At 36.1% G+C, this 25029-nt stretch overlaps 1 protein-coding gene across 8 annotated transcripts in view; it reads right to left on the bottom strand.

The window, feature by feature from the left end:
* The window catches only part of L3MBTL3 (L3MBTL histone methyl-lysine binding protein 3), a 105423-nt gene that overhangs the window by 24832 nt on the left and 55562 nt on the right, over window positions 1-25029 (bottom strand). For all 8 annotated transcript variants that reach the window (XM_045544341.1, XM_045544345.1, XM_045544342.1 and 5 more), the window contains 6 exons: window positions 23257-23333; window positions 19379-19464; window positions 17412-17522; window positions 12297-12411; window positions 10798-10900; window positions 1933-2082 (listed from right to left, as the gene is read on the bottom strand). In XM_045544341.1, coding sequence (XP_045400297.1) covers window positions 1933-2082; window positions 10798-10900; window positions 12297-12411; window positions 17412-17522; window positions 19379-19464; window positions 23257-23333 — 642 coding nt within the window. The remainder of the gene's footprint in view (window positions 1-1932; window positions 2083-10797; window positions 10901-12296; window positions 12412-17411; window positions 17523-19378; window positions 19465-23256; window positions 23334-25029) is intronic.

The raw sequence follows: 25029 nt of genomic DNA, 5'->3' as shown, positions 1-25029 counted from the left end.
ACTAAAACCCTAAAGAGAGGAAGGGTATTTTCGAACCTACTCATTTTAGAAGAAAACCTACAAAAAAGTGACAGGGGCGAGGAAGACTAATGGTAGGTCAGAACTCACTGACTCAAATGATGGTATAGGCTAAAAATACATATAACTTTAAAAAGATTTAGATATGAATGATACAATGGGTTACTACAGAAAACTTAAAATACCTGAGATTGTCTCCTTAGTCACAAATGATGACCATGAGGAAGAACCCTGACCATACCCAAAGAGAAGACCTAACACTGGAATGATCAGCTCTCCTATAAAAACTACTGTATTCTTACATGCATTTGGAACTAAAAAGGAACCCAAGAAACAATCCAAACCAGCCACCCTTTTGTGCTGTGAGGAGACTCTGGCCCCAGGGATCCAGCCTAGAAGCCCAGTTATTGAAAAGCCTATGAGAGGCACCTGCCAGCCCTTCTGTTGATATTTCAAACACTATCTTAGCTTTTGAAATCTAAACTCTAGGTATTCTTAACACCTTTTAGTCAATGAACTCTGTATCTGTAATTACTGCTGTGTAAACTGCTAAGTTTTATTTGCTTTAAAGTTAAATTTCTTCAAGCAATTCTCATTTTGGGGTGTTGCCATTTGGTAAATGGGTTTATGTTATATTTGTCATGGTTTCAAGAATTTTAAAAATCTAGTTGGGCTTGGTGGCTCACATCTGTAATCCCAGCACTTTGGGAGGCCAGGGAGGGAGAATCACTTGAGGCCAGGAGTTTGAGAGCAGCCTCAGCAAGAGCGAGACCTCACCTCTACAAAAAAACCCAGAAAAATTAGCCAGGTGTAGTGACATGTGCCTGTAGTTCCAACTACCCAGGAGGCTGAGGCAGGAGGATCACTTGAGTGCAAGAGTTTGAGGTTGCAGTGAGCTACGATGACATCACTGCACTCCAGCAAGACTTAGTCTCAAAAAAAATAAAAATAAAAAAAAATAAAAAGGAATTCTAAAAATCACCACTGTTGTTAATAACTGAAGCAGCTGTGGTTCCCCCTTACCCCATCCATAGGGCAAAACTGTTTTTCTGTAAGGATAATGATTATAAGGATAATGATACTTGACTTTAAATGCCATTACTCTGATAATGTTTCTGTGAATTAGAATCATATTTACTAATTCAAATGTCTACTTGGTTTATCCAGAATAATAGAAGTTATAAAATATAAAGAATTACATTGTCTTAGGTTCTGAAATAGTTCATAAAAGAGACCCCAAAACCTAAGCATCAAGAAGCATCTTTCTCCTAATCTGCTTTCTTTATCTTCTGTTAATATAAGGGCAAGGACCACTTACTTAAAGATATATCAAACAAACTCAGTTCTTTACTTAATAATTAATCCACGGTGGCTAAACGTTCCAACTCAACTCTACAAAGTGAAATCAAAACTAAATGAGTTTATAATACAATTAACATATTAACAATTAAATGAAATATTGTATACGCAAGTATGTGGCATAAAATGAGCACTAAAACGAAATAATGTCTGGTTTTGACAAGGAGTCTGCCACCTTTCTAATAAAAGTTGGCTCCATATAAGTATTGATTAATTCATACAGAAATATGAACTGGCATGCAGTAAAAACGGCTGGAATTTTCAAACCTCAAATACCAAGCGGGTTCAAATAAAAGAACAAGTGGGGGGTACAGAGGCAGGAAAAAGAAAAAAAAGAATAAGTAAGAGAAAACTCTGTCTGATTTACACGTGCATTTATAAACCCTAATTAAAAAAAAAGTCTAAGTACCAATCCGTACCATCATTTCACATTAAATTAGGTATATTTTTAACAATCTATAAGAAAACAACGCCACAGAACATAAAACAACTAAGATACAAACCTCTTTCAATCAGAGCGCTTCAAAACAATTCTAACATTATCGCTTTAATTACCTGATTTCTGGTGATGAAGAGCTCTCATTTGTGTCTGTCCTTTTATTTCTTGGAAATGATGGACTGGCTGGAGGCATCTCACCACTTAAGCGATCAGGGAAAATACGGTCTTTATTCAAATTGATTTCTGAATAGGGACAGTTGGCAGCACTAATAGATTAAAAGGAAAAAGAGAAAAGAACATTTCCATTAGACCCTACTTAAACTTCTTTCAATCAAAATGACAGGCTACAGAATATAAAATCCCAAAATTCACCTGATTATGTTATACATATTTATATTGTATATGTATGATTAAACATAGTAAGAAACATAGTAAGAAATATTTTATCTTTCAAACATAAGTAATATTCTAAAAGAAAATATGTCTTCGCACTAGATTTTAAAAAGTAATCCACTGCAATCTTTGGAACTGAACAATGGTCACTGAAGGACTCTCTCTGTGAATGTCTAGGAACAATCAACCCCAAGAAAGAAATGCTTAAGACATTATTGGAGGCTTGGTGGTAGAGGTGGGAGAGAGAGATTGATTAGTGGAGTAGATCTGTTCCTAAGGGGATCCTCTGGGCCCACGGCGGTCATAAGCTATTTAATTTCCTTTATTCAACAGCTACTGCCCTCCAAAGGAGGAGGTTCCCCCATAGGACATTCCTGTCTCTGGGTCCAGATCTATCCCTGATGTCCTAGAAAAAAAAAATTGAGATATAGATATACATATCTATCTATCTATCTATATATATATATCTCAATCTGTAGCTAATCCTGTCTCCAACATGAAAAAGTACCAGAGGCCAACTTGGATCATGACTCATCTAGCTCATCTGCCTTCCATCTGTGACTACTGGCTGGTCTCTCAAGGTCTCATTTGGTGATCACTCCTGTTATCCCGGCAGAGGAAACTCAGGTCATTCACTGTTTGTCCAGCGTTAGTTAGCACACTCCTGGCCTGGGCCTCAGCATTCCAGTCTGCAGAACAAATGGGGGACCTCTGTACCTCAGATCCCAATACACAGCAACATCCCCAACTAACTGCCTATCTTGCCTTCCTGTTTTTAGCAAGCCTTCCCAAATCTGGAAATGGTTTGGACCTAAGGTAAATTACATTAGTGTCTCATGTGTTCCTTTCTTCAGTTTAGGTGATACTGAGAATGTGGATAATCACGCAGGAAAATTTTTAAACAGTGTGCATCTACCCTCCACCAAGAGAAATCTGATACACTCTCCTGGGAGAAGGAGGAAAAAGTCTGAAAATTCTCCCAGGTGATTCTGATAATGGCCTATAAAATTTACCACAGATATCTCATAAGCAAAAATGCAACCTTTATTTTCTTTAACTACAGCTATTCTACACTGGTATCTATGCAAAAGAAGAAAGTAAATAACATCTGATCATGTGTTGACGTAAATTTACATAATGTTAACAATAACAAAAACAACAGTACTATTTGTGGAACACTTACGATATATCAAGCACCATGCTAAGTGCTTTACATGCAATATTTTAGTTAATCTTCCCAACACCCTATAAGGCAGGCATTTCATTTGACAAACTATTAATATGTAAGGCTTAAAAAGGTTAAGTAACACTGGTCTTTATTTTATTCATTTGTTGAACAAGTATTTACTGAGTATCTATTATGTGCTAAATACCTTCCTAGGCATTGGAAACTCAGTGGAAAATAAAAAAACAAGATCTCTGGTCTTAGGAAGCTGATATTCCAGGGAGAGATGAGCAGTACACAATTATACAAACAAATAAATTAGATAATTTCACATGGTGATAAATGCCATGAAGAAAACAAAATACTATGACATGGGAGAGGGTGTGAGGATGCTATGACGGGGAGAGGAAGGGCCTCCCTGGAGAAGGCACATCTGAGCAGAGCCCACAAGGTCAGCAAGACAACGGCTGGTCAACACTGAGGGGAAGAGCGTTCCAGGAAATAGGAGACACAGGAACAACTTAGCATGTTGGAGGGAAAGAAGATTTCAGCAGGGCAGAATTGAAGAAAGAAAAGTTATAGAATGGAGGAAAAGTAAAGTGTTCAGCCGTGGTGTATCTTCTGTGATCCCAAGAGGACCTGTGGATGGAGGGGAGATGACGAATGACAGAAAGGAAGGGCTCAAGAGTGGCCATCAGGTTTTTGGCTTGAAGAACTGGCTAGTAACAGAGATGCTTTTTTGTTGTTGTTTTTTTTCTGAGATGAGAATGACTAGGGAGAAGTAGATTTGGGGGCAGTGTCAGGAACCGTGGAATGTTTACCAGCTGTCCAGGCAGAGATGTTGCTTGCCCAGGGTCACGGCAATGAAGTCACTGAGCGCAAGGAGCACACGGTTGTATTCATCATGTTGGGGATGGGCATACTGTATTCCTTCTTTTTATGCATTTAGTAATCAAGTGAGGGAAATCCCATCTCCAACTACGAAGTCTCTTTTGAACACAGCACTCCACATGCTTCACGGGATCCTTCACAGGATCCTTGTACTAATCAGAGCTCATGGATGCAGGTGACCAGAACCAATTCTGTCTGACCGGAGCAGAAAAGATCTTATGAAAGGGCAGGAAGCAGGGCAGGACCAGCGCAGACAGGGCCCACACAGGATGAGGCTGCTGGGGACATGGCCCTTGTGCCACTGTTCTAAGGCCTCGGGCCTCCGCAGGCCCTCCTGTGCTCCTCGATTCTCTGGGGGCTGCAAACAAAGCCTGACCTGCCTTCACATCATTCCTCAAGATGGACAGCCCCGCGGCAGCGTCTGACTGGGTGCACTTGGGTCTCGTGGCTGACACATCTCCCATGCTCACACCTACTCTGGGGTAGAGAGGAAAGCCAGCTGGCTCCAGAAGTGGGAAGTGATGAAAAAACAGGATGTCACAAAATGCAAAAGGTGTTCAAGTGACAGAACAGGCACAAAGGGATGGGTGGCGCTCTAGGTGGAAATGGGAATCAGGTTCCAAACCTGCTCTGCTGCTGGATCCGGTACTCAATAATGAGCACACACAGCTTCTGAGACGATTTTTGTCATATGTAAAATGAAGATGACAACAACAAAAATGACCATGGGTTGAGTGCATTACGCAGGCTAAGTTACTTATATTATCTCGTTTAGTTCTCACAACCCTGAGAAGAGTTCCTATTACAATGCTCATGCTGCAGATGTAGAAACTGAGGCTTCAACAAGGGAACTTGCTCAGTGTCACTCGGTTAGTTCCTGGTGGAATTAGATTAGGAACCCTGGCTATCTTGTAACTGCTACACTATATGGGTAAATAGTGCCTTGCAATACTGAAGAACTTCCTTATTCCTAATCCATGACAATGAAATCCATCTGAGAGTACCAACCTCTAGCAAGATGCTGCTGCCTGCCCTCTATAGTGCATGTAGCTAACATGTGCTGTATTCTTACTATGTGCTAGGCACTGCTTCAAGCACTTTATTGGCTTAAGGTCACAGAGCTTTGTAAAATAATTCTTACCTGATGACCTTACAGGCAAAGGCAACCTACAGACATGCCCAAGTACTTCACTATCTCATCCACTCCCATTAACTGCCCCTAGGATAAGAATTACAGTGAAATCCACAAGTAATCGTGTTTTCAAGGAGTTGGAATCACTCCTGTGTCTGTCACTTAAAAGAGCACATGAGATGTGAATTGTATCATGTTAGAAATACTGTGTATTCTATTTGGTATTTCTTCTGTTATGTATAAATATAAAGTTATTAACTTCTAAAACTGCACATGAACTTTAAAAACTCTCCAGTGCTGATTAAACATCTGATTAAGCACCTATGGAAAGAGTCAGTTTTCATTATGTTTATACATTCTAGTTTCTCATGAACTGAGTTTCCAAGTGACAAAACTTCAGTAAGGTATGGCTCATCACATAACGTGTGTGCATTTGGTCATGGGTACATACATGCATACACATACATACAACTCTTTACCGTACACAATCCCTGAGAAAGAAGGATAGATCCACACAGATTATACTGTTTTCTACTGAAGTACCTTATTAGGGTGCATCCTATACTATCAGCAAATTATACCATATCAGCTATATATACCAGTGGGGACTTGCCCCACTGGTCTCTCTAAGGAGGCCGTTTTTCCTAGGAAAGAGGGGTCCAGCTCATTAGGGCAGGAGGAAGGAGTACCTTATTCACCGCTCTCCACTGCCACCTTAAAATCCCTTTTACTTATATTTATTTAAACAATTGGGCAACATCTCCAGTTTTCTAAGTGCTCACACAATCATTCTCAAACTCAGTCCTGAAAAAAAACAGTAAAACAACAAAAACAACAACAAAAAACACAACAAAAAAAACCAGGCAGGCTCTATCAGGCACTGTGCTGTGCATGGGTGCCCGGCTAGCAGTTAACAGTAAAGGTTTAAGTGCTGTCCAGGCCTGGGCTGAGCCTGGTTCTGCCAATGTTCCATCTTAGGTGCTCACTTCACTATTTCAAATCTCTGTCTCCTCATCTGTAAAACAGGAATTAGAACAGTGCCTGAGTCACAGAGTTGCTGTGAGATTAAATGAGATCATACATGTAAGTCCTTGGAATAGTGCCTGGATCGTAAGTTGTCATCAATAAATCCTACCGATAATCCTATTAGTATTCTTATTTAAAAAGGAAGGGGGACATTTAGCCCCTATTGTGTAAAAGAACATCAGCAAAAACAAACAGCATTGAAAACTCTGTAACATGACTCACAATGAAGGCTATGCTTCCCTCAGCAAAGGCCGATGCTTTTCAATGACGGCTATGCCATTTGTGCACCTACGAGAATCTGGTCACAGCAGACTGGCCTCCTGAGGAGGAGGGGCCCTCTCCTCTGTACAGCCCATCACCAAGCCCAGCACGTGGCACAGAGTAGGCAGTCAGCAAGTGTTTGTTCAGTGGATGGATGGATGTTCAATGGATGGATGTTCAGTGGATGGATGGATGGATGTTCAATTAATACGATGTTCCCAGCTTGCAGGTGCACATCCAGAGTTTCCATGGTTTAAAACATCCCAAGGACTTCATAACTATCCTTTAGAGGTTGTTGGAAATACTCTGTTTTTTTCTTTTCTTGTTTTATTTTTCCAAGATAAAAACCTTACATAGAAAAAATTTACTCCCGAAGGCACTAGATATGTAGAATATCTACTTTTACGTAAAAACTTTAGTGTTCGTTTAATCTCCTCCCATTCCTTGACCTCTCAGTAGGCCACACTGACAAAGGAAAACACCATGACACAACTGATATTAATCCTCCCTTGCTACAGAAATAGAATTTAGCAATCTGGCTATTGAATATTCCTAGAGATGAGAATACCATATCCACATCCAACTCTTTCACCGATCATTTATATTTCAACATTAAAACAAGAGTCACATTCTCAGATGTCATTGTTCAGACACACATTCTGCTTCTAACACTTACTAGATCAAATCCAACTACTGCAATCTTCAGAGAAAGTAACAACACATGCAAGTCAAAACAAAGTCTTTTGCTTATGTGTTCATAAAATTGATTGTTCTTGCTAAAAGAGAAAGTTTCCTTGTTATCTAAGCAAAGAATGAATGATATATGTAGTTTCTCAGTAAATTAATCCAAAGAGAATTTTCTCACTGTATCTTCCTAAACACAGCATTCTCAGTAAGAACAAAAATAAACGCCAGTGAAATGAACCTTTCCAAGAATATCCATGATGCGGCAAGCTATTCCACAAGTCTACTAATGAAATAGAAAACAGGCTGTGCCTGTTAAGGATTAATATCCTGCCAGAAAAAGAGCTTTGACTGTTGTAAATAGGATCGCATAGTCAGGGATTCTAAGAAAACCCAGTTCAAAGGCTGAGGAGGAGACAAGATTGCACTTGGGCAGAAGCTGGGACCTCCCACAATTCTGTGAATTATACCCCTCTCATCCAGAGGCCCTTACCAACCAACAACTCTTCCCAAGGCACAGAATCTGCTAATCATGCCTCTATTTGACAAGAAAAGGAATACGGCTTCTTTATCAATGCTTGTCTTCTAAGCCATAAGGTGTACTTCTGCCTCTCCTTCCAAGAAAATGAGTAATTCTCTATTATAGTTCCAATTATCCTAAAAGAGTTTCTTTACCATATTTCTCCATTAACTCTTCCACGAATCTTTCTCTTAGCAAGCACAACACTGCGTCCATGAAGAAATGCCCCAAAGAGAACCACTGACACTTGGTGAAACGGGTACAGCCCAGCTGAGGGACCCTCAGAGGTCCACCTGCGCCCTTGGGGAAAGGTGGTCCTGGTGAACAGCCAGGCCATCAGGCATGGGAATGGCTGTCACCGCAGACCTTGCTGTGAAAGGAGAACTTCTCCACTCAGACCTGAAGAAGTCCCAAAGAGACCACAGACTGCTATAAGGTGTGTCATCCTCTCAGAAGACCAAAAAAAAAAAAAAAATTTTGAGCTTCCAATTGTACCCCAACAATGTACTGTCAATATTCACTTATCTTAAAAATTTCTATGTTCTTTTCCTTTACAATTTTAGCAAATTGCCTTTGGTGCAATGAATGTTTTTGGATTGTACAGTAAAAAGGAACGTACATCAAAGTTCCAATATTAGTTATTAATTTTGTATCTTATATTTTAATTAAATTATATACAGCTTTTATAGTTCCATTAGTCCATGTGTTCTCTGAAGGCTGGTCCGTGACTACCTCGTGGAGCACAGCCTTGGAGGCAGTCAGAGGGCAGTGGTCAACAGCACAGACCCGTGAGCTCTGCTGGGCTCTCATCATTAGCTGTTAAGTGAGGCCAGTTACTCAACCTCTCTAGTGCCATGGTGGCCTCATCAAATACTAGGGGGAAAAACCCCAGTTCTTATGTGATAGGGTTGTTTTGAAAGTTATCCAATACATGTAAAGCAATTGGAGCAGTAGCTCATACGGAGTAAATAAATGCTCAATAAATTTTATTCTAACTGGAAAACTTATTGTTCAAAAATATTTACTGAATGAATTTGAGTATATTATTGCTATGACGTGAATGTCCCCTCCAAAATTCATGCTGAAGTTTATTGCCATTGTGATAGTATTGAGGTGAGACTGTTAAGGGGTGATTAGGCCCCCTCTCATGGATGGATTAATGTTATCTCAAGAGTGGTTCATTATCACCAGAGCAGGTTGTTACAAAAGCGAGTTTGGCCCTCTCTTGCTCTCTTTGCCTTCCACTGTGGGATGCTGGAGCAAGAAGAGCCTTCAGTCTTGGCGGCCCTTTAATCTTGGACTTTCCAGCCTCCAGAACTGTGAGAAATATATTTGTTTTCTTTATAAACTACACAAGCCAGGCATGGTGGCTCACGCCTGTAATCCTAGTGACTGGGGAGGCTGTGGCAGGAGGATTGCTTGAAGCCAGGACTTTGAGACCAGCCTGGGCAATATAGCAAGACCCTGTGTCTAAAAAATAAAATTAAATAAAAATTAGCTGGGTACAGTGTGGTGTGCCTGTAGTACCAGCTACAAAGGAGGCTGAGCCAGGAGGACCACTTGAGCTGAGGAATTTGAGGCTGCAGTGAGCTATGATTGTGCTATTGCACTCCAGCCTGAGTGATAAACCAAAACCTCATCTCATTCAATCATAAATTCATAAATAAATAAATATATAAATAAATATTTAACAGACCACAACAGTCTCTGTGGTGTTCAGCTATAGCAACACAAAACGAACTAAGACAATAATGCAAATTTAGCATACTCATTAATTATTTCTGGTATTTAGACTTATATAATGTCTGAAAAATAATCCAGCAGCCTTCACTAGGCAATATTTAATAACTTCTAAGATGTAGCATTTTTAACTTTAAGTTTAAATTAATCATCTAACTTTTGGTTTACAGTCATACAAACAATGAAAACGATTTTTAAATGGATATTTGCAAATGGAATCATCCTGTCTATGCTCAGACTTTTTACTCTGGAACATACTGAACCTCATAAAAACTAGGGAGAAGTGTTGCAAAAGGGAGATAAGCAGGATTTGAGGTTGCAAAGGTGAAAGAAAAAGGAAACTATATTCAGATGAAAATAATCACACCAATTCTGCTATTCCTATTAACTCGTTCAGGAACAGGTAAAGCAATCTTTAAATTTTTTAAAAACCTAGATTCACAACCTGTACAAACTAGATAAACAAGGAATCATTGTTCTTACCGGGCAATCCAATTAATACATAGTTAGAACATTATACTGACAATTTATTATTTTAAAAGGTGATGCTTTTGTTCCTTATGAATCCCAGTTATATCACAGGAATTTCTTATTATTTTAGTCATATTTTTAAATGTCTACAAAAGACTCCCAAATCACTTAAATACATAAAATTTCAAATAAATTGATTTTCTTTTTTAAGTTACCTAGGAATAATAGAAAAATATTAAAAAATGCTGTTCTGGCTAATGCATTCTTATATTTGACTATTTATATTGTGCTTTTCGTTATCTCCGTTGCTAATCCCCAACACTCTCATCTCTCATTATTCAAATTATTACGTCACCTAATCATACAATATTCTACCAAATGTTTTCAAGAGGCCTCCCCTCTTCTCATTATTAATGGTCAACTCAAAATAACTAAAACTAGTCAGGTTGCCAAGAAAACTCAAATAGCTAGTGTAAATCTATTTTAAATCGTGAATGCATTTTCTCCCAGGAAGATTTAACTACAGATATTCCCTTCATTTTTACACAGTCACCATGGTAACCACACTTCTTATGGATCTGAATTTAAAATCAGTTCACTTCAGGTTAGTATACACGGAAATCATTTATACATATGGGACAGGTACCCTGGATTTGACCACGTAAGAAATCCTCATGTGCGTGGCAGCCACCACATACCTGTGAGGGCCCAGATGCCTTGCTCTCTTAAAATGGCCAATCCCTTTACATCCTGGGGTTGAGCATCCACCATGTTCTGAAGCCTCCATTAATTCCAAGGGGCCTATGAGAAAGCAACAAGAGAAGAAAAGGGGACAAAACGTTAAGAAAAAGCTGTAAGGGTCAATTAACTCTCTGAGATCAGAATAAGAAAGAAGCAACTCCCTAAACATTCAATTTTTGAACCAACATATATAGAAAGAAAAAGTAGATTCTGTAAAAATGAAAAATATCTTAAAAGTCTCTACTTTTAAAGGTTTCACCCTATGACTTTGTTCACACTGTTTATTTTTCTTCAATAGTGAAATGGTAAATTTTGATCTAACATTATTCAAGATACCTAAATGTGAATTAATGAGAAGATGCAAACAGTTTTTATAAAGTAAATAACATAATTAACACATGAATACTCACATACTATGAGAACTTCAAATACTACCACAGAGTCCAGACTAAAGTTCCAGATCCCTTATATGCTCTTTATATGCACTTCCTGCTACATTTCAGACCCTCCCTCATCCTGACCGCCGAAGCTAATGTGTACCCTCCTGGATGTCGTTCTAAGCATTCAGATACAATCAGTTTTGTTTTATTTTTGCCACATAAAAGAGACAACATTTATCTGTACTGTTTTGAAACATTCTTCTTTGGTTTTTAACTTCTTGTCTTATGTTTCCTTTGCGATATTAATATTCTTTATGACTACTGCATAGTATCTATAGTATGGTATATTGTAATTTATTTAACCAATATTTGTTTGGAAGTTTTGTTATTTTAAACATGCTGCAATGAATACCATGTATATATATTTTTGTGCTCTTATACAGTTTTCATGTAGCATCCAGAAGTGAAGCCACTGGATCGGGAAAAGTACACTAAATTTTTAAAAAGCCTGACAATAATTTATTGTATTTCCTATATTTTTTCCTATGATGTATATGTTTTCCCTCAAAATTGAGATCATGGTGCATTAAGTTCCCAATGTACCCTTTTCACTGAATTTAGCTGAAATTTTTATTGAAATACTTATAGATTCATATGCAGTTGTAAGTAATAACACAGAGGGAGATCCCTTTCACGCTCTGCCTAGTTTCTCCCAATGGTAACACTTTGCAAAGCTATAGGATAAAATCACTTGTACAATACTGACACTGATGTGATAAATTTTGAAAGTCTCAAAAATTATCTTCCAAAAATTCAGTACTAATTTTAAAAGGTGATGTTTACTTCTCAATAAAAGTAAGAGAAAGTCTATACACACTTTACTTGTTCAGGCATTACATTTTTTTCTTTGACATTTTTGTGACTACAGTAATTAAAAAATATAGTAAAAGGAGAAAGATTACATAGAGAAGAAATGTACAGTAGAGAAAGGAGAAGGGAGGAGGAAAGGATGAAATATTAAGCATGCTACATAAGAAAATGGAAACATTTATTTAAGTTGTCCTTGTGTCTCTTACTCAAAGGAGGCTGGAGGGGATGTCCGGTTTTTGAACACCAGCCCACAGGGTGAATATCAGGAGAATCTGCATCTATCCAGTAATCATAGCAACTATTCCAGCCATCAAAGTGAACCTGGATAACACAAGGAAATAACAGTATGAATTAACAGTCACAAAAATTTCTACAGTAGAAGTTCTGCCCACAGCATAACCATTTTCATTCTCTTCTAACTTCTGTAAGAGATTTCATACCCAATTAGTTGTGAGCAACTTGAGTACCGGGACTGTGTTATAACATCTTCATACAATTAATATCAAATACCCAATAAATATTACTGCAGTAATTAAAAAAATCAGAAAAGGAGGGAAGACAGATGGGAGGTGACAGTGGAGAGGCAGGAGAGAAGAAGAGGACCTTTGAAGTAAATGTCAAGTGCCTAGAATTGTGCTGAAGAAGTTTTTTATTAAAAAAAAAAACAAAACCTCAATGCCCTACTAGAAATACGTTCAATATACAAAATTATCTCTCCATCACATGCATTTTTAAGTATCACTGGCTTTCTCATAAATAATTACAATATCTCTCAAAGACGTGTTTTAGTATAAAGTATTCAGTGCTACCATCTTTACTGGCCACCATGTGAAAGGATAGTTGGTCTTCCAGCGAAGGCCACTAGGGATCTGCTACATGTCCTTTAGGTGTTACCTATTTTTTATTTAGGATGAAAGGATACACTAAAATGCTTTACATATTTTACTTTGAAATCAAGTTTGGCAGTTAGATTTCTATTTTAAAGTCTTTGAATCTCTCACTCCTTACAAGACAATAGATGCCAGACAGATAAAAAATTCAAACATTAAAAACTGAACAATACATATTCCAGAAGAATGCATGAGTGAACTTATTTGTAATCACAGAGTGGCACAGCCTTTGTAACTTAAGTAAGACACCAAATTCAAAATCCATAAAAGATCAATCTGAGTACATAAAAATTTAAAACTTCAGGGTGGCAAATATTATCATTAAGCAAGATGGAAGACCCACAAGAAACCTGAAAAACACACTGGCTACATATATGGCAAGGAACTCTCTTCCTCAATTTATAAAAATATCATACATCAATTCAAAAAGATGAAAACCCCGGTAGAAAGATGGAAAACAAATGGCTCATTATCGAGAAAATAAATACAAATGACTAGTAAACATGTGAAAGGACAATTTCACTTATAACTAAAAAAGTGCAAGTTAAAATCAAAAGATGCAATTCTTCTTCTACCCGTCTGCCAAAAATACTCACATTTTGGTGATTCCTACAACTGGTAAGTATTAGACTAAATGGGCATTCCCATAGACTGTGGATAAGAGTGTTAACTGGTGAGATATTTCTGGAAAGTTTATTTGGCAAACATTCAACATTTAAAATACATTATCTTTGACTTCATAATCTTAACAACTCATTGTTTGTAGTGGAAAACAACTAGAAGTAACCAGAGTGCCCACTATCAAGAGACACGTTAAATAAATTATGGTGGCCGGGCGCGGTGGCTCACGCCTGTAATCCTAGCTCTGGGAGGCCGAGGCGGGTGGATCGCTCGAGGTCAGGAGTTCGAGACCAGCCTGAGCAAGAGTGAGACCCTGTCTCTACTAAAAACAGAAAGAAATTATCTGGCCAACTAAAAATATATATACAAAAAAATTAGCCGGGCATGGTGGCTCATGCCTGTAGTCCCAGCTACTCGGGAGGCTGAGGCAGTAGGATCGCTTAAGCCCAGGAGTCTGAGGTTGCTGTGAGCTGGGCTGATGCCACGGCACTCACTCTAGCCCGGGCAACAAAGTGAGACTCTGTCTCAAAAAAAAAAAAAAAATAAAAAAATAAAATAAATAAATAAATAAATAAATTATGGTATATTCACAGGATGGAATAATATGCAATCATACATAAATATGGGCTCAAAATAATGTCTTTTGCAATAAATCTACTTTCTCAAGCTTAGACATCAATTAATTCTGGATTTAAAACCCCACAGAAGACATGAAAAGATGTGTTTCAGCAAGATAAGAGAATACACTAAGAAAAAAACAAAGTATGTGATCCAGGAAAGCGAAATATAACCCAGTCTGTCAGCAAAGAGAAGTTTCAGGATGAAAGCCCTGTATAGGCTTAGAGTATATCCACCCAGACTGGAATAGGTAGCTACTGAGTGTGAGAAAAAGAGTTCAAGAAAAAAGAAGACGCAGATAGAATTTTGAACAATACACTTGAACTTTTGACTCAAAGACACATCAGATCTATTGGAACATTTGTAAAAATCTACTAAGGCGATAAACTAAAAAACCAAACTATCAACAAATTATTGACTCCTGGAAAAACAAAAAGTTATAAGGAAAAGACCACTTGGCTCAGCAGTGACCAAGATATACTTATTCATAGTAAGAACATCAAAGACGGGAAGAAAAAACCCAACCAATGTGAAGTAACTACTGAAAGGGTAAGGGGAAGTGCAGATGGCAAGATCTAAATCCTGAACTACCATAACATGAAACAAACAAACCATAGTTAAAATTGATAAAGTGAGAAACAGCAGAATATAGATAATATTTTAGAAAACTGGAAATAAAATGTCATAAGCAACAGCTAAAAGCTGACGGTTCTTGAACTGTCACCAAAAACATAAAGAGAGCAAAAACATTCTGGCCATTTTTCTTCCAACAGTATCTGATAAAATAGACAAAAGTTTTAAAATTTTTTACTATAATAGCTCAAGGTGTAAAATATATTATAATTTTAAAAGTTGACTTTATTTAACTTAAGAGTTGATTTTATGTCTAAAAAACTTAAAATACTAAGCTACACTAGTAACTTAGTCTTTATTTTCCTCTTCCTCTTCTTCCTTCTTAAAAAAGAAAAATGAGCATTCCTGCTGTATAATCTCTCATTGATTACAAAAACTCCTACTGTTGCAAGCTTTTTATATTCTCAGAAGCCTCTGATAAATTCTGAAACAGTCACTGTTACCTGTTCAGAAACCTTTTGTGGACTTCATAAACACACAGATGTTTGGTTAGTGGTTTATCTTCAGCTATAAAATTCATTCTGTTAATGGTAATTATGAAAAGATGGTCATCAATGGTACACCTCATACCCAGCTCTTTCTGGGATGTTAGGCATGGACCAGGATGTCGTATTAGAAAGACAATTCAGCTGGAAGTTAAGAGCTGGATTCTAGTCTACTCTTCCCATTAACTAACTGAATCACCCATGTTAGTGTATTTGACCTCTCTGGGCCAAAATCTTCTCACATGTAAAATCAGAGCATTAATTTAAATTTTTTTATTACAAAAGTAACATACGTCCCTAAAACCAAACAATTAAAAATGTAATCATTTATAGTCCCAGCACCCTGAAAGAAGCACTGTCATTACCTTGGTATGTTTCTTTCCAGAATTGCTTATGTATACATTCTTTTAAAAAAACAGAAGATAACTGTATATAATGTTAAACCCTAACTTTTCACTTGCTGATATTAAATAATCTTGTAAAATATTTAATTTTAACATCATGTAGTTATACAATGAATTATTTTACCCATTAGCTACAGTGATTTTTTTCCCCATGTTAAATACTATAAAAACTACTGCTATATTTTCCTCGGAGCTTTTATCTTTGCATATTCTTTTTGGTTATTCCCTTAACATAAATTCCTAGGACTGAAATTCTTGAATGAAAGAATAAACAACATTTTAATAACCAACCTATCACCAAAATGCTCTTCAGAAAGGCTGAGACACTTTACATTCCTACCAGCCATATGTGACGATAAACTTTTCATGCACCCAAACCAAAGGTAATATTTTTTCAATTCTGAGCAATTTGATTTATAAAAATAATATTGTGCTTAATTCTACATTTTTTTCATTACTAGGCTAGGTTACTTTTAAAAATACACCTAGTTCCAAAATATTCTGCTTTATGACTTACATTACTACCAAGTACAGTTAAGGAGAAAATACACTTGAAAAAAGGTTAACATAGATCTTGCAGTATTTATGACATTTTCTAGAATGTTATACAGTTATATAATTTTAAAAATGGCAAATTAAATGTTAAAATTTATGTTCTATAGAAATATCACAATTGTGTAGTTTTTCATGTTATTTTATAATTTATCTTCTTATATATTATTTCATTAGAGGATGAGGATGTAATTTTTTTAAAAAAAAGATCATAAATTTAGACTCCTACAGCTTAAAACTGAGATTTAGTTCTGCCATTGCCAGTAATTAATAAGGTAATTCATTTACTCTTTCTTAGCCTCCACCTATCAATAAAGTGATAACGACATACACCTCCCATATTGCAATGACCACAAATGTCAAATAATGTGAGAACACTGTTACCCTATAAAACATCAAGGACAGCTAACGTCTTGCTGTCACTATAACTATTATTACTCCTAATAGAGATTAAAAACAATCCTATAAAGTAAGTAGAACAGATATTGTTCTGGTTTGAAAGTGAAGTTCATTTTGAAAGCCAGAAACAGAATAGAAGCCTTCTGGCTCCTTACCTGAACTACTATATCTCACTTTATCATGCTTGGACATAACAAACTGGACTCATCTTCCCATACGTTTGCTTACTTTATGACAAGTATTTGACTTTTATTAATCTAATTAAAATGTGATTTTTTTAATTTATAAAATTATTTTTACTTCTCATGTATTAAAAGATAGGATATTCTTCTGAAAACACTGTATCTAACACACCCCAAAAAGAAACATTAACTTTTATTTTTTTTAAAAGAGTATACTATCAGAGAATGAAGTATTGTATTTTCTTCTGAACAGAGTATTACCTTAAGGTGTTATATCTACTTTCTTTCTCCAAATACATACTCAAAAACTTAAAAGTCACTCATAATTAAAGAGAAAACGTCTTATGCAGATTAAAGGAAAAACCTGGGTGCATGCTGACTTACAAAGGCACATCATAGCTAAATACTTTGTGTATTCTCATGATTGTACTAAATTTAATTAGAGGACTTTGCAAGTGGAACATCTACTAAAATTCCCAAATTTCCAAAACATCTTAAAATAAAAGCCAAAGCCAAACCACAACAGAGAACACTTACTTTTATTCGGTGATCATCCGTGTCTGCGACAGTTGCGACTCTAATAAACACAGGGTTTCTTTTGTCTACGATCTCAAGCTTCATTTTTTTCTGGAATCCGTGTGGAGGTTTCTGTCGTAACACAAAATTGTATATAATGAGATTTAAAGGAAGAGAATGTAGACTTGATGTTACAAAGAAGAATAATAAGAAATAGAGAAGCTATTTAGAGAACCAGCCTTGCAAACTCTCAAGTTAAAACGGAGTGGCTCCGGACCTCACCCTCCCTATTAAAAACACCATCCCTGCACGTACACACAAGCCAGGGGAATAAGCCTGACTACCTAGATTAGAAGCAAATAAGAAAGGTTAAAGCAACCATCTTAAGATGAAATTTAAAATTTTGTAGTTATTTGATTAGCCATAAGGAACACAAGCAATTTTTCTCATTAGTTGGAGGTGGCAAAAATCAACAAGCATGAAATTTATTTTTAAAAAGACAGAGGAAGAACATTAAAGTGACTGAGATGGGATACCAACATTATAAGTAGTAATGAGGGCAAAAAGCAGAAGACATCTTTTAAAAAGAACATTAGCAATTAAAACATACAGGATGGAACCATTTGCTAAGAGCAGGAATGAGAAAGGGGGACCTACAGCTGCCTACAACCTCAGTACTCAGCAGAAACCAGTAAACCTCTGAAAAAGTTGCAGGCAGTAGAAGGCAGAATGATTGTTTGGTAGGGTGTTAGGCAAATCAATTAAATTTTCGGAGCTTCGGGTACCTCTTCCGTAAAATGGGCATAATAAAAGTGTTGCTATGAAAATTCAATGTGAAAATTATGTAAAAGATACAGAACAATCTATCCTTTCCAAACTAGAGAGATGTCAAGTTTTTCTCTCTGATGTGACACGAGATGTGTAGACTGGTCCTGATGTAATTTTATCCGTTTAAAGAAGAGTGTAACACAGCTCTGCTTTATATTAGATGAGATCAGTGGTATGGCTGTAAACTCTGCTTTGTATTAGCTAAGTTAAAGTTAGAGAGGGCAGATAAAAATTCATAAACATGGCATAACTCTAAACAGTATTCTTTTTTAGATCCTAAATTCACTATCAGATGGAATCATGCACATTCTTTGACATAGTTTCTCTTCATGTAATATGGTTTTGCTTTTAAAAATTTTTGATGTTCTTTTCTTCTACATTTGGTACCATACCTACTAATTAATTCTATAATTAACAATTTTAGCAATTTCTACATAAAAGGATTATGTAAAGAAAAGTATTATTTCTGATAGACTAATCATGCCACATTTTTAAAAATTAAGTAATTGATATATCTTCTTTTGCTTTAACTGTTTGGGAAAATATAAATTACAAAGCCAGCTATTTGATGTGAACAAATAAAAAATATATTTCACTTCTTTTTCTTCCCTCGCACAGAAATGAGGTTTACTTTGAATCTTAATATGTTACATATGAGAAATAATGACCCTGGGTTAGAAAGACACTGTAATAAAAGCAGATGATCTTGTAGTTTGGTAATTAAACGTGTTGATTTGTAGCAATAAAATAAAAAACAGCATCTTAGCTGCCATAAACAAATTCAAAGGAATTATCAAACATAATTTTCATCACAAAACATTTCCCTGTCCTGTTTTCCTGTCTTTCAGAGTATCCAGCTAGAAAAACAAGTTTTCTTTAAGATTTCAACAACTCACCCCATGCAATGTTGAGTAGAACTATTTTCCAAGGAGACTTTAAAGTCCAAAATGAAAGTATTTTTAGATGCCAACAATAAAAATCTCAGTAACAATTTTGATTTCCAAAATTGTAAAAATCCAAAAACATGTTATCTGGCTTCCTGTTTTCTTTTCATTCCTATTCTGATTCAACAGTACCATCCCTCTCTGTTCGTAAGTTTCAATGAATAAATAATATCATCAACACAAATTAATCAAATAGCGTGAAATGTATTATCTCACCACTTTGAAAGCTCTTGCAGGAGCAGGTAAAGAATTGGTTTCTTCTAAGTATTTATCCCAAGAAAAATGTTTCACATTTGGATAACCTAAGAAAGGAAGAAAAATGTAAATCCTATGAGGTTTAACAAAAATGATAATGAGACTAATAAACTGTCCAACAAAAATTATGAGACATCATTATCATTATAACCTAGGAAATTATGTTCATATACATATAACTTTATAATGGTCACACATTCTGTACTATCTGTAATAGCAAAATTGTTTTCATCTTGATCATTATTTCTTTACTACTTTTTAAATGAAAATTTTACACATATATGTATAATTTATAATCTCAGGTAAGGATAGTATCTTGATCATTATTTCTTTACTACTTTTTAAATGAAAATTTTACACATATATATGTATAATTTATAATCTCAGGTAAGGATAGTATTAGAAGACAGACATACACATACACAAAAAAACCCTTTAGTAATTTTATTTCTACTAATCTGGGAAAACCTCATATATGTGTACAAAGATAATGCACAATTGTCTGTAAATGTGAAAATGTAAAAATAAGTTAAATGATCCTCAGTATAGAAATGTGCAAAAAAATGTAAACTACATACAAAATAGGAAGTATTTATTACAAAAAATACAGCAGATTTATATATACTAGTATGAGAAATATCCCAGATATATCTTCATACTGCTAGGTCAAAAAAAGAAACATACAAAGCACGGAACATTATTAATAGAATGTGTAAAGATAAGTATGCTTTCCTCCCTCCCTCCCATCTGGTTTTCTCCAGAGCCCAAATCCACTAGGTAGGCACAAGTAGGAATTACGGTAGCCCAGTACAGTGGGAAATTCGCTACATAAAGGGGACTGAGAAAATAAGCAAATATACAGGAGACAATGGTAACCAGGTTTCTCACTGACTGAGAAGTATAAATACGCAAAAAGGAAAACTAGAATGAAGCCACTGGTGTTGGATTTGTATTGGAGTTAATAGGATAAATTTGTGGTTTTAATGTATATAAACAGATATGGGAATAGACAAATACAAATTTTTATATATATTTACATACATATTTTTCTTAATTATGTCCACGGAGAGGCCTGGAAGCAACAACACCCTAATTGCAGTAAGCGCAGCTAGCATCCAAATCTTAGTTTCTAAGTATCACCCTCTACTAAAAAGAACCATGGATCCTTGAAGAACTGGCTGAACTATAGAGTTGGGTCAAAGAAAGTACAAGATAAGCCTAGCTGTGCCAGAAAGTAAGTTCTCAAAAAATGGTAAGAACATGTCAAAAGAACATTGAAATCTACCTAAAATCTGGGAAAATCTGGACATAACAAATAAATAATGCTAGTAATAGATAACTCATTTGATAAAAAATAGTAATAATCTATTGCCCTCATTGATATAAATAAATTAATTAGATGAATAAATGGGAAGATGAGAAAACTTTTCTTTGCAGGAGAATTGCTAGAAACGACATCACTGGGACAACTGACAACCTTGACTGAGTCTCTGGGTCAAGAGTATAGATGAGCTCCATACTATTTTTGCAAGTTTTCTATAATTCTGAAATTGTTTCAAAATACAGTGTTTTGAAAGCAAATATGCAAACATATTTCGGTACATACATTTTATGACATATTTTTAAGGAACATATCTTGCACAATTCAAATAATTTAAATCAGAACATTCTACTAAATAAAACTGAGGTGCATGCATGTATGAGTGGGAATACCTATAGACAAAAAGGTTCTTCTGGAAAGATACGACAAACGATTAAACTATTAAGAGACATAACTGTGGTTATCTCTATTTTCACTCCAAACTTAATATCCATCATGTATTAACGTATAATTTGGATAATTCAAAATAAAAATAATTTTAAAAGGCATGAAGATTTTAGTTTCAGAAAAAGAACGATAAAAAGAGGCCATGTGAGAGAACAGGGATGTGGTGGTAGCCTGCAGGGCTGGGGGGAGCATGATGGAGGGAAGTCGGTGGTTAGGATCCCTTCTTTGCCCTTAGAGAAAAGGGATGAGAGAAAGCGTCTTTTTTGTCATGGAGCAAAGAGTAACATCAGCACTTGCCCAGCAAACCAGTCTCATTATTTGGCAGGTTTTTGTTTGCTTTTTTTTACTTTTTTTTAAAAAAATTTTCAAAAGCTATATTTTTTTCTCTTCTGCTGAATTATAAAAGTCCATAAAAGGAGGCAGACGACTTGGTTCTTGACCTCACATAAGAAGGCAGCAATAATGCCTTCTCCACCCTTTCCCAGGATACATAACCAGGAACATGCTGGTCACTGGTTCATTGTTTATTCACCGGATCTCTGATTATGACCAAATATGGTGGTGGGGAAAAAAGTGCTGCTATCAAACTGGGAAATAATATAAAAGGATCCTCACAGCAGGTTAGACGGTGATAGTGGCAAAGAAGCAACTACACAATCATCAGCCTCTAATATTTTATAAGCCACAGCATAGGAAGGCTGAACACGAGAAATCTTCCAGACAGCAGCACCACATCTGGGCCATGAAACCATTAATACCTTGCTTTAACACTTTAAGATTTATGTCAATGCTCTTTCATTTTCCAAACAGTCCTGTAAGTTAGTCAGGACAGAGGCTTTAACATATGAGCAAATTCAGGAAGTGGATGGGACTTGGCTCGCTGTCACAGGAATGGCTGGTCCCCAGTGAGTAAATGATCAGACACCCTAAGTGAGACACTGCATCAAGGACTTGAGGACAAGCCTAAAAATGAAACCAGCTGTTAGAAGGAATGAGACAAGTATCTGAAGTTCCAGCTGAGTCTTTGCTGCTTACGTGCTGCAGGCTATATCTACAAAACATCCTAGCAAACCAAGGACTCATCCTTCTCTGTAATAAAGGAGGTCTTCACTGCTCCTGTTTGGTGTCCAATGAGCAGCGACGCTTTATGACGGCTGACGACTCTGCCTTTTCAGATCAGCAGTGGCCATGGCACCTTAAGTGAGATGTGCTCAGAAATACACCGTCTTGCTTACAATAAGGCCACTGAACCTGTTCTTTAGCACGTGAAAATAAACTCAAAAATGACATAAAACAAGGACCCTATTTATCAGCTGTTACACTGTTCCCTGTTAAAGAAAAAGCGAATAAGCTGAGAAGGTTCTGTGGCCAGAAGCACACAGCTTAAGCACCCGAAAAGCTCAGAGAACAGACAGGTACTACTAGCACAAAGGTGCAAGATCTAATTTGGAACCAAGAATCAAAATAGAAAAAGGGAAAGCAAAGGTGTAAGCTCTAAACTAAGCAAAAAAAAAAAAAAAAATCTAAACCCTCAAGTTCTCATTTAAATGTGAACACTGTGCTTCTGCCAGGACAGATACTGACGTCAGAAGTCCATGTTCCATCCATAAACTCTGCTCCACCCTTATCCATTCTTCCAGACTTATCCAAGCCTTAAAGATTTCACTTCTATGGTTTGACAATATATTGAAATGTATACTAATATAAAATCTAGAAATGAATTCAAGTTGAGAAATGAAAAATCTTTTAAAACAGAACTTTTTTTTCCCCAAAGAAGACATAATTTGATATTCTGTTATGGACTAAGCCAATGCTTAATATACTTGAAGGTACATCAGGGGTAAGCAAACTAAGGCTTGCAGGCCAGCCTGCCTGTTTTTGTAAATGAAAGTGTTACTGTAACACAACCATGCTCATTTGTTTACTTGTTGTCTATGCTTTTGCGCTACAACTGAGTTGAGTAGTTGTGACAGACACTCTATGGCCTACCCAGCCTATCTGGCCCTTTACAGGAAAAGTTTGCCTACGCCTGAAATCTATGCATAATATTAGACACGTAATAAACACAAACCTGGTGGAGTAATAAGGGTTCTTCTATGTTCTTTACACCAACCAACTGGATGAATGTGTGGACTAGATGCTTCACACCTGTAAGGTATACAAATTAAAAAACCTCAATTATCAGGATAAACTCACAAATGCTAGTAAACCAAAAAAGTTAATTAGAGATCATAAACATTTACACAGAGTTCTATTTATTACAATCTATTTAATTTGAAAAAAAATTGCTAAACAAAAGATCTTTCACTCTTCCAATATATTAATACCAAGTATACTTTTATTCGATAAGTAGCCTATGATTTTGACATTATGCAGTTTTCTTTCCCCCACAAATTTTGTTACATTCTATAACTTCAAATACAGCAAAAGTGAAAAGATAATGTCATTAAAATTTGGAATTTCTATCCGTAAAAAATTATATGGAAAAATAAACAGATTGTGGATACACAGGCAAGCTAAAATTATTTCAGCATCTCTAAAGGCAAAGTGCAAAGGCAGGAAACTTAACCTCAAAAACCAACATGCCATTTTACTATCCGTTAGAATGGCAGAGACTATGTATTAAGACAAAGTATGTCTTTCTTTTTCCCACTTCTCTCTTCTCCTCTCTGTCATCTTTACCACAGTCAAGCATGTATTTTTCTAAAACCTCTTTATCAGCATGCATATCTGGTACATCTGATTCCTTGCTCCTAACCTCACTTGTTCTACATATTCCTCATTTTAACACACAACACTCTGCAGTCTACCAACATCACATGGAGCACAAGTGTTCTGCAGAACATAGTTTTGGAAATGTTGGACTAAAGAATGCCAAGGAGTCCAGTCTTGCTCTATTAACTGGTTCTGTTGCGACTACCCTGAGATCAGAAAATCTCAATGTAGCCCTCTAGATGGGGAACAAGAAGGTAGAAAGAAAGGAAAGGTGACAGTGGTTGGAGTTCCTGGGGAAGAGCAGTGAAAAACAAAGAACTTGCTAAGAAATGTTCTAGGTGAATGAGATTAACACACAATAGCAGCATTCCAAACCAATCTTTCTGAGAGCATAGCCTTAGATAGTACCACATGGTGAGTCCGTGTAACCACTACTAAATGTTGACTTTTCTCAGAACTTAACTTCAGCAGAAAATACCTTTTAACTTAATTAAAGGCTTCTTCCTTTATTCGCTTATCTCAGAGCCTCCCTACCTCCAAACTATTAATATTTTTCTTAACCTATATATCAGGGTTAGGGGTGTGCATGTCATTATTTTAGGAATACGAAAAGAAAACAATTACTGCTAGGTCAATGCCAAGTTTATATGACAATCGCTATATTTCTTACAATAGGTATTTTCATAAACAATATTTTAATACACGTTTTGTTAAGATGCCTTCTGTTATAAATTATTTAAACAAGGCTATGGGGCTCTATTTCCAGCTATCTCAATCTTTTCCTAAGGAATCATTTTAGTTTATAGATTATTACTAATGATGCGCTGCTTTTACTTTAGGGAATGGTGTTAATTCACATACAGCTGCATTCAAAATGGAAAAACAACAAAGATATGACATTTAAAAAATTTTTTGCCTTCCCAATCTAACTATAAAGTAGTTTTTATAATTATCTGTCAGACTCATGGTGGTTATTTTAAAGTAAGAACATTAAACATTACCCTTGATTTTATCTGATTTCTCTATAAACTGCTACTAGGAAAATACTGTGGCATATTATGGCTACTCATCCCTGTACTACCTGAATCTTATATAAGGTTTCATAATATCGCAATAATGATCAAAGTTA

This window comes from Lemur catta, chromosome 2 (genome assembly GCF_020740605.2).
Source record: "Lemur catta isolate mLemCat1 chromosome 2, mLemCat1.pri, whole genome shotgun sequence".
In the NCBI taxonomy this organism is placed as follows: domain Eukaryota; kingdom Metazoa; phylum Chordata; class Mammalia; order Primates; family Lemuridae; genus Lemur; species Lemur catta.
Note: the sequence above shows the minus strand (reverse complement) of the source record. Positions and strands in the feature narration are given on the sequence as shown.